The sequence below is a fragment of the Haplochromis burtoni genome, unplaced genomic scaffold (genome assembly GCF_018398535.1).
Source record: "Haplochromis burtoni strain Fernald_Lab_line unplaced genomic scaffold, NCSU_Asbu1 Contig_335, whole genome shotgun sequence".
In the NCBI taxonomy this organism is placed as follows: Eukaryota; Metazoa; Chordata; class Actinopteri; order Cichliformes; family Cichlidae; genus Haplochromis; species Haplochromis burtoni.
In genome coordinates this window covers 200,510-211,323 of record NW_024582696.1, presented here as the reverse complement: position 1 = coordinate 211,323, position 10,814 = coordinate 200,510, and the positions used below count along the sequence as shown (strand labels likewise).

The following is a 10,814-nucleotide window of genomic DNA, read 5'->3' as shown; positions in this document are numbered from 1 at the left end:
GGGGTGAGAAAAACTGGAAAGATGGAGCCAAGAGAGATGCAGCAAAGGTTCCTCTTTAAAGAACAGCAGACGGAGGCGATTAGTGGTGGTTCTGGAATGTGAGGGTCAGAGATCTGGGCTCTGCTGGGACCCGCTCTGTAAACACGACCCCGCCTCAACAGGCAGAATACCCCCGACACACATACACATAAAAAAAAAAACCCACACTGAGATGCAGACAAACCAAATCCACAGCCGCATAGATTAACAAGACAACCAAAACACACCACAAAAAAAAAGAAAAAAAAAAAAACACCTGGAAAAAATTAACCAACCATGCCAGAGCCATGAACCACAGAAAAACCCCCTAACGATCCAAAACACAGCCATTAATGCAGACACCACAATCACTATCACAGAGCTAAATTCACTCGTATGGATGCTGCTGCTTCTATCACTAAAAAACAGCCTGTGTATACTCATGGATTAGCATGACATATCCTAAAGCTATCTCCAAGCCACAGTAATGGTCATCTGTTTCCATCACACTCAATAATATTTGACTGCACAGGCCTCTTTCTACTTTTGCCCTTTGATAAAGCTAGAGGACAGACTGTTAGTGACCTGTCAACACAGAGCCATGTGGCCTGCAGGACCTGGGACCGGGATGAGCGTGGCCTGTGCAGCACCCTTCACGGGTGGTCCACCCACACTGAGCTCTTCACCAGCTTGCATGTGCCAGGAGATCACAACTAAATTTTAAGGTGCTTATTTACCTTCAACTCAACCTTTCAAAAATAATAAGCCAGTGAACTGTATCGCGCAGTGTTGGAATTTGAATCTCTGCGAGGTTCATAATCCCCAGTAACAACATTACAAGGAAGCAGCGTGACGGCATTCCTAGTACGCTCATAAATGGCAGTCTGCAGATGGACTGGGTGGGTTTTTGCAATTATTTGTGCAATAATGACTGAAGCCGTCTTCATAAGATCTGTTATTTCATCTAATCCCTTCTCAGTTTGAGATCATTACAGGCAGAGTTGAGAATTTGTACCTGAAACAAAAGACTCTGTTTTAAAAGTTAGTCCAGAGAGAGTCTGTGCGCCTCACTGCATAATTCTCTATCACACAAAAGAACAAACACACACACACACACAGGCAGTTGTACTGTAGGGCAGGTAAGTCAGCAGGTGAAGTCATTCGCACCAAGGCTGTGATTATTATTGGCAACCGCGGATGGCAAAAAACTCAATTAAAGTGCAGTGTGTGTATGACAGGTACATCCTGTTCTTCCTTGGTGGCCCAATCCAGGTAAGGGAGGAATGGGGGGAAGAGTAAGTGTTTGCCTCCTTACTGACACACACACACACACACCCACACACACTCTTTTACTTTCCCATAATTGGCTGGATTGTTTTGGGAGATGGGTCTGTTTTGTCTGCCCTGATGGCGTCGACGAGAGATTTAAGTGAAGAACAAAGGCGGGCTGAGAAGCCGCAACAGAGTTTTGTTAACCATCTGCTATCATCAACATCTGCTGCAGCTGGACTCCACACACACACTGTTTAAGTACACCCACTGCTTCATTTATCAGCCCATACCCAACTCATTAATGTAGGCAAAAACAGGGGCCCCAGAAAGAAACAGTCGACCGCTCAAAGTACCTCGCTGGCCAAAAATGTTAATATTTATGGAGGTTTAATGCACTACATTAATAACTCAACACAGAGCAAATGCAAACCCTACGTCTCCATGACCATGAAAAATAAAACACAATGGCGCTTAAAAACTTAGCTTTTTCAACTCCTAACAGTGCACCAGGAGATTTCTTGCCTGCCCTTTCCACTGTTACTGTTGCCACTAGCCAGTAGAGACATGCTTCCCACAGTTGCTTCTGTTCTTGCCACACTTCAGTGCCTTGCTTCCTGGAGCCTGACTCTGGAGTTCAGGGCCTGAGCGGGGAAGTTTGAAGCAGTCTGTCTGTCTGTCTGATTCAGTAAGAACATAAAGAACCCGCCACTGTGGTGCATATCTTGGAAACTTTAAAGAGTTCTCCAGTGGTTTTTGTGGCATGAAGGTAAGGGCGTGCATTGTGAGATGAGAGCTGCCAGTCTGCAATGTGAAAATGACACAGGATTTTGGTTTAGACTGCTGGAGAGGTATTTAGCATGGTACAGCATGATTGCGGTGGCACTCTATGGATGGAAAAAGTTCAAACCTGCAGGGCTGTTTTGTCAGAGTGTTCGGATTTGCAGGGGAATGTGCTGTTAGGACAGTCAGAGCTTGAGATGATTAAGGGAGAATAGTCTCAGCAGGTGAGATGAGACACAATGATAAAATGTACCCGATGATGGGTAACCATGCAATGGCGCCAAGAGGGAATGTCTAAGTTTTCTTATAGGGAGACAGACAGAAGACAAATCGTTAGTTCTAACAGACGAAAAGGCGGAGTTACAGCCTGTATTCGGTGTCAGGTAGACAGTCTTCTGGTATCCTCTCCAGGCCCATTGGAGCTAATGAGCGCTGAGGATTAGAGCGATACACACATCTTTATTCGCTCATTATAGCTAATACCTATGGACCACCCTGGGCACTTATGGAATCGTCATCTAGGAGAAGATTACAGCTGTCTCATTAAAAGTACATTTGAAGCTAGCTGCTGTCTGAACATTTCCTATCTGGTTCTGAGTACTACTTCCTCACTGAGACATAAACAGACAGCTGTGTATAGGATCCCTCGAGCAACCAAGGGTTTGACCCCTGACCCCTACTGTAGATTCTCTGCCTCCTCAGTCTTTCCGTATCTTACTCCCCTCTCCACCCTTGGGGGTTTTCCTTCATTCAAGCTCTTACTTGCCCCTCAGCCTATAGATACGTGGGACTTAGTCGATTCCAGCGTGCTAATGGGTGAAGGAAGATGTACCGAAAAGTGAAGTGAATAGGCCCATGTGGTCTGTCTGAGCAACAGCGCACTTAATGGATTCCTGTAACTCTGCAGCACTGTCAAACGGGAAGGAGATGCATTAATAGACTAAGAGGGGACAGAAAGCGAAATCAGTTCTTCCACTAGCTAATGATTTGACTGAGCCATTTTTAATGGCGCTCCATCTGTCAGCCGCAGACTGACGCCAATGTTTTCCATAACTTCAGAGAGTCAGGGCCTAAGACGCACAGCAAAACAAGACCGGCAAATTTGTCAACAAACAGCAAGCACATGGCAGCTGTAGTAGGGTAGTTAACAGCGATGACTCATACACATACAAACACCCACACCCACACTTTTACACATACGCACACAATTTAATATTTCGGAGCCTATACACAACTGCACGCTCTGACATGTCAGCCTTTTGCTGCCTGACTCACTTGGCAGCTTTCTCTGCCAAATAAGTATAACCCAAAATCCTCTAACAAAAATCTGACACCCGCCCAAAACACATGGAGACGTAAAACACACTCACACGCCTCACTACATCAGTGGGACACCTTTGGTCCCAAAGTAGAGCTCGGCTGAAGAAAAGATAATAAAAAGAGAAGAGGATATAAGCGGATGTAGGGTAGAAAGAGGCAGGCCCTTCAGTATTCAGATCACTTAAGTAGATACCAGTCATCTTGTTCTGGCAAGCTGCTTCATGTCTTGACACACATACAACAGCAATCAACTGTTTCCAGCTTTCTCTTTCTATTGTACACAAAAACACAATCCATGTAAACTGTATCATTTTAACCACGGCTATGATCTTTTGCATTTCAGGCGTGTGTGAAAATGGCATAGCTCTGTAATTAACCTCTAGAGTAAAGTCGTGCCTCATAACATTCTTTATGTTTCACTTATATTGTATGAGCTTTTGTTGTGCAGCAGGCTACTCAAGTGCTGTTTTCATTCAGTTACCCTTAAAGAGAGTTACTTTATTATGGTGATGATAGAGTCAAGGCCACCTGCGCAGGAGGGAAATAGCAGCATAGTCTAGAAGTCTTGTCCCTGCACGCTCGTCAGATATGACAAAAACCTCAAACCTCCTGACATGTGCGTGGCTGGGCTCTACATAGTACATGCAGCCACAGGGTGAAAAATATTGTCATCTCTCTTTGAGTCCCAGTCCCAGTAATAATGCATGCACACACTTTAGCACACAGGCAAAGACTTGAAAACAAATTGCAGTTTGCAAATCACATGGAACTTACTGGAACTGAGCTTAACCAAAACAATCCATCTCTGTCAGGCATCATGTGCATGCCCGAACACCCCCATAATCAACACTATGATACGCAAAGTACAACAATATTAGACAAGCCTGGTGTTGAGAAAGAATCAGGTCAGGTAAACTCAGCCAAAGCCTCAGTTAATGAGTTCAATGTCACCACATTCCACAGACAGATTAAAGCTCATTCAACACCACAACATACTAGTTTCACGTCACCACTTCAAATGTGAATTAAGCCCTAAAGAGACAGCGATAACCTCAGAACATTGCAGAATCCCTCTTCAGCTGATTGCATAAAGAGTGGCGGTGCTTCAGGGCCAAATTCCACTTTTACAGTTGTGAATGAGCCCCTTTAAAGGATGAATAATGCTGGTGGGTCAACTGTCTGAGGGAATCTGATAAAGGCACTTTTAAGGGAAATTTTGATTAGTCAGACATATGAGGGTCAAGAGAAATGAAGGGTCCAATTCATTTCCAACAATTGATGACATTCAATGCCAAATGCCCATAGATGAGTCAATGTCGGGCTTCTGCGAGACAGATACAGTCAGGATGGAGTAATCCAATAGCCCATACAGCACTGTATGCAACAATAGGGGGAAATAATGCCTTGTACTGTAAATTACATCTTATTTCAGGACATTTGATTGTTATCTGTGACATATAATAGCTAGTGTTGTGGTCTCGCTGTGCTTAATAAAACTGAAAAAAAGACTACTTCTTAAAATCAGTAAGATAAATCTCTTTAATCACAAACTCTAATACCTTGTGCCTTTGCATTATTACTGCAAGTCATTATTTGAAAACGTGTAACAGTATGTTCTCAGACACGTTTGCTGCCAAAGTGTACCAGGAACATATCAAAGAATCAAATCAAACAGGGACTTTAGAGATTGCTGAGCTTTGACTTGAACGTTTTAGTCCAACAAACTTTATAAATCCGCTCAGCTGTGTTCAACTTGATGCCCAGCAACACAGGCTCAGAACTGTTATCGGTTCAGACCGGGGCTAAGAAGGGTCAGAGCACAGAGTTTTTTGAGAAAGCTAGTGGCGTGCTTGGTTTATGTCTTAGGGGAAGAACTGAGAGAGCCCATTTCCTATACTTTCCTGACTGATGCTCAGTTGCTAGCCACTTCCTAAACCCAGAACAAAGCTGCAGAAAAGTGCACAAACTAAACAGCTAATAGTATACCTGCAGGGGTTAAGAATAACATAGTACAGAATAGAAAAGTGACTACCTCGACCTGTCATCGAGTTTGCCAGGCTACTTCCTAAGATTTAACGGCCAAGCCTGAGACCTGTCGGTCTGCCTAGACGGGTTCTGGCTTCAGTTGCAGCTGAAACACTAATTCACACAACACTGGTGCTCCCGTCCCTTTCGCAGTCATGTGAGATGACGGCATGGAATTTATGAATTATGTATTATTACACAAACAAACAAACTCTGTGTACAAATTTTAGGAGGATTTCTACTAATAGAAAGGGGCTGAAGTACAGTTAATGAAACAATTACAAGCAAAAATACCTTTCTGAGGTATTTTACAAATTTCAGGTAGAAGTAGAACTCTTTTTTTTCTTCCTTTAACTTTTCTATATTCCCTATACCCTTTGTGGCTTAGCACTGGCCCTGAAAACAACACAGAAGCATTAAAGTCCTTAGATATGGTTCATTGCATCATTAGAAGAAAAAACATGTGATTCGGTTCTACTATCTTTAAAAAGGTGGCACTAAAATCAGGCCTAAAGCACATGTCAACATGCATAACAACCTTTTACTTTGATTCTGAACAATTATAACTCTTCAACTTGAGTGTTTGAGGTTCTGTTTGTTCAGCTGCATTGCAAGTTCAATCTCACGCTGGCCATAATAAGTAGATTTTAAGAATACACTGAGAGAGTATTCGACCAATCTTAAAAGCACTTGGAAAAACAGAATGACAATTTGTTTCCCTTTTACTGAATGAAAGCAATCTGGACAATCACGTTATAGCCTGAGTTAGTGACTATTACTGCTTTTATCGTTTATTTGATATGAATCTACTGCCAGTTTGTTTTTCTCCATAATAAGTTAACTTTTTTGGGTTGTGATTAGTATCTCCGTTGGCTCTCATTTCTGTGTTGATTGTGGCCTTGGCACTTTTTGTTTCTTGATGTGAAGCTTGCTAGTTATATTCAAGCAAGGCTTCTGTGCACACTGTGGTGAATTATTGGCTACAAACAGTAAGCTAACCCTGAGAGAGGCTAAAGAGCTCTGCATAGAGGTAATTCAGCACCAGATCATACGCACGAGGCACGTTTTTATCCTTATTCCCACGTTCTTCTCCCGGGAAATTTGGGAGTTACCATGGGAACTGATGAATTCCCGGGACAACTCAGCTGCTGCCAGCTGAGCCCCCACCCACATTTTCCCCGGTTCTTCCCTCCCTCCTGCCCCCACGTGCATGTAGAGGGGACCGAGCTGAAGTTTTCTGCTCCAGTCTGAGCAGTTTCCACTTGACTTCTGGAAAAATGCTTTGCAGCTTCGTTAACTTTAACAAATCCCAATCCAGCGTTGGATAGTTTGTGCTTTTTTGCCCCTTGTCTGAAACCAACTTTGTTTATGACATTAGGGAAAAAGCAAATACAGAATTCAAGAGTCATTAAAACACTGATCTAGGTATTTAAAGATTTAAAATAGTACACTTGTTAAGTGAAATAGTAACACAAATTCTTACCAATACAAAGGCACAACACATCCAAACAAACAAGCATCTTCCTCTTGGTGCAAAACGAGCTTTCCACCTCAGGTTGGGTGAGGAATTGTTTCCCAGCTCCGTTCTCCTTCCCTTCCCCGGATCCTCCGCTGTCAGCTAACCGCCGCTGGAGCTCCTCATCCTGGGGGAGCATGCTGCTGTGAGTACCGGTGGAATTTAACTTCTGCATGTCTCTGGCTGGTTAAAAGTTAATGACAACTTGTTCGAATGTGGTTCCAGTAAGTCCTTTACGTTTGTGGTGGCTGGCAAACGATGAAAATCCCAAAAACTTTAAGTCCATCCGTCGTCGGTGCGCCAAATCATGTCAACTAAAGTTTGACAGCAGGAGACCCTGGTCAAGCACCCGGCCGCGAGGTGAGGTTACGTCGGTCATCCAAAGGCAAGAGAGAGGGGGGGCAAAGCAAGGCAGGAGAAAACCAGACAGAGGAAAACAAGCATCCGACTAAACCGAGTCACAACAAACTTCTACCGCTGGAGCGTGCTCTACAGACTACTTTGAAACGTCCCGAGCGAAACATGTATGCAGCAGCGAACATTAATGGAACTTCAAAATAAACCCCGTGACTGCTCCTCCTATCCCAAGTAGAGTAGTGCTGATGCGTTTAAGTTGGTTATTTCCGGTATGTGGTAGTGGGTTTGACTTTACGCATTTTGTTGGAGCAAGGAAAAAAAACTTAGAAAATCAATATGTAACGATCAGACTGGAGCTTGCTAACAAGTTCGATCCATTTGACCTCATGACCGGGTACATGTCCATGCCTTAAACTGCCTCGCCAGTGTCAGGACGTGTCCCACATACAACTTCTGGAGTTCAGAGGACATGTGGGTTGTTGTTGTTTTTTTTTAAGAGTTTGTTGTTCATAAATTTTACACAATCAAAACAACGAACCAAAACCAAACAAAACGAGGGTATAAATACATTCCATAATAATGATGTGTAGTGTGTCCTTGTAGAAAGTAATCTTATATCCTTTGTTGTGATGACTTTTTAATGGCATTTTTATTGCACTGAGCCTTATGCCTTAATGGGCACACGACTTCCTCACTATACAGCTAATTTAATTTCCATAATATTGACTGCTGCTTGATTGTCTGCCAGACCACTCAATAAAACAATCTGAACGCGTGATATAAGTCTAGTCTTTGCCCCACTGGCATAAGGGCTTTATGAAATATCATGATATTTCATTTGTTAATCCAAAGCTGTATAGGTCATTTGATTCCTTTCGTTATTAAAGCTTTTGTTCGTTGGAGGTATCCTGCCACCTGCTGTAAAGATTAAAGTACTACTGCTTCGCCTCTGAAAAGTTCATCAGCTTTTTTAAATTGATACATTAAGCTATTCATCCATCTGCTGATGCTCAAGCTGTTATTTCTATTATGAATTATTCGTCTACCTTATTCATTAGTTATTAGGCTTTGAATGGCCAAAAGCACCTATTGTAATTTCCCATCTAGTATTCAAAATCTCTCATTTTCTATAGCGCAAACGACCATCAGCCTGATGGAAATGGAGACTCATTTTTTTAACTGAAAACTGAATGTTACCTGGAAAACATACAAGCACTGTTTTAATATTTCTCCACTTTTTATGCTTCTTTCATTTTTTTTTTTACATACTGTAAAAAGTAGACGTTAAAGCCTACCGTGAGACAAAACCTTGAAATCATTGATGTTCAGAGGGTGCATTAGTGCATTCATAGGGTTACAGGTAAACAAATATATGTCACCCTTGTTTTTTCTGACTCAGTTCTTTTATTTCATAACCTTTGATGCATCTGGTGTGCAAGTAAACGGCACAAAAAGTTCACGATATGGATCTAAACTGACTTTTGGATTAGCAGGTTAACCCTTATTGTCTAGGTAAAAGCTTTGCACATTTGCAATGAGCACCAAAAGCTAGATTATAACTGCATCACATATCACTCATTGCTTCATTTCAAAAGCCTTCCAGTAGTGGTCATTTTTATGGATGTTTTCAGAGCTCTTTCATTTTTACTGTTTTTTTTTTATTTTTGTTAAAAAAAAAGAGAGAAAATGTGTGTTCATATTTGGATAAACTTTTTAAGAAAAGGAAAAATGTCAATATAGGAGTGTGGTCCCAATTAATAATGGATTATCTTGTATTTTCCATAATTTTTTTAAAAAATCTGCTAAATCTCTGTAAACTAAAAATGTGGATCAGTCCATCGATGCATTTTCTTAGCTGCTTATCCATTTTACAGCTGCAACTTATCCAAGTTGTAATTAGTCCATGCTCACATTCACACCTACAGTACTTCATCACCTTCTTGAGTCACCACTAATTTCTTTATTTAGTGACTTACTGAAATATGAAAACATCCAAGGAAATACAATTTATTAGGCAAAAACACAGTTTGTACAATTCTAATGAACTTGAAAATCAACATTATGTATGTCCTGAACTCTCTTTCTTGTAATTTCTTCCAGTTTAAGTGGAAATGAAAAAACATCCCAGGCTACACGAAGGACATTCAACGCTCTTTCTTTGGCGCTGGCTGCCTTTTAATCCATTTTCTGTCATCGTGATCCCATGCTGCTTCAATAATGTTGAGGTCTGGGCTCTGGGGAGGCCAACCTGTGACTTATAGTGTTTAATTGTGTAGTTTTCTATCCATGAGTGCCTTTACTGCACTGACAGTGTGTTTGCAATCATGCTAAAAAAATGAAGTGGTTGCTAATCTGAGACTTTCCAGAGAGTTTTTTATCTGCTGGATTAAAACTCTGATGGCACTTTTCTGCCGTTGTAATTCCATCATTTTTGAGAAGATCCCTGACAGCACCAGTGTTGGGAAAGTCACTTTGAAAAAGTAATTAATTATAGTTACTAGTTACTTCTTCAAAAAAGTAACTGAGTTAGTAACTGAGTTACAAGATTCTAAAGTAATTAATTATTTGAAAAGTAACTATTGCATTACTTTAAAAAAAAAAACGTTTAACCCTCTGGGGTCCAGGGTATAATTGGCTATTTTTAACTACTTTTGATGTTTCCTCTACATTTCACCTTTAAAAACTATTTACTTTGCCTTGTTTGGTATCATCAGCACAACCTCCCATGTCTGAATTTACAGTTATGTTTTCATTTTGACATACTGTATTAACACAATTGATCTAAAATCAGACAAAAAACACAACATTTGAGTAGAAAAAAGTTATATTTTTTACTGTAACAACCACAAACATGTTTAATGAATCATATTTCATAACTTTAAATACAAATATAAATTGTTCAAGTTTTACAAACAACAAAGTTATTTGCAGCCATTTACCTTTTACCATTTTTTATAACCATTTCAAACTGCATTCAATGAGATGCCACACAAATTATTTGTGCCACTCCCAAAATTTCTGTCCACTATAAAGGAGAACATCACAGCCTGATACCTGCAGGTCTGACAGCAGGTGTACCACTCCTGTTTTCTACCTGGAGACAGCAGTCGCCTCATTGTTCTGACACACAACACAAAACTATCCACAACACTACACACTAACTACACAAGACAACACATTAACTACACGCTCCAAACACGCTAAACGTCACACATCTCTCACATCTCAAAACTCAGTCTCTTTCTTTTTCTGCTCTGTATTTCTCGCCATCACTCCTAAACCTTCCCCCTCTTCCTAAACAACTAAATCTCATGTTGTCATATCATTTTTGATTGGTCGACATGGTGCATTTTTCCACCAACACGAAAGGGCTGTTTTTTGTTTTGGTTTTTGGGGGTTTTTTTGGTCATAAGCAGAGAGTGCTTGCTTGCGCTTTTCCTTAGACAGTAAACGTGATGAAACTATTCAGGAAAAAACACGCGTATGTATTGTTTATCATGACTCTGGTTTTACGTGGCCTATCAAC

General features: G+C 41.1%; 1 protein-coding gene across 1 annotated transcript in view; it reads right to left on the bottom strand.

Annotated features, from left to right (window-relative positions):
- ppap2d (phosphatidic acid phosphatase type 2D) overlaps window positions 1–7,553 on the bottom strand; it is a 16,239-nt gene extending 8,686 nt beyond the window's left edge. Inside the window, exon 1 of the mRNA XM_005942291.3 lies at window positions 6,899–7,553. Coding sequence (XP_005942353.1) covers window positions 6,899–7,106 — 208 coding nt within the window. The 5' untranslated portion in view covers window positions 7,107–7,553. The remainder of the gene's footprint in view (window positions 1–6,898) is intronic.
- Between the last annotated feature and the right edge of the window lie 3,261 nt (window positions 7,554–10,814).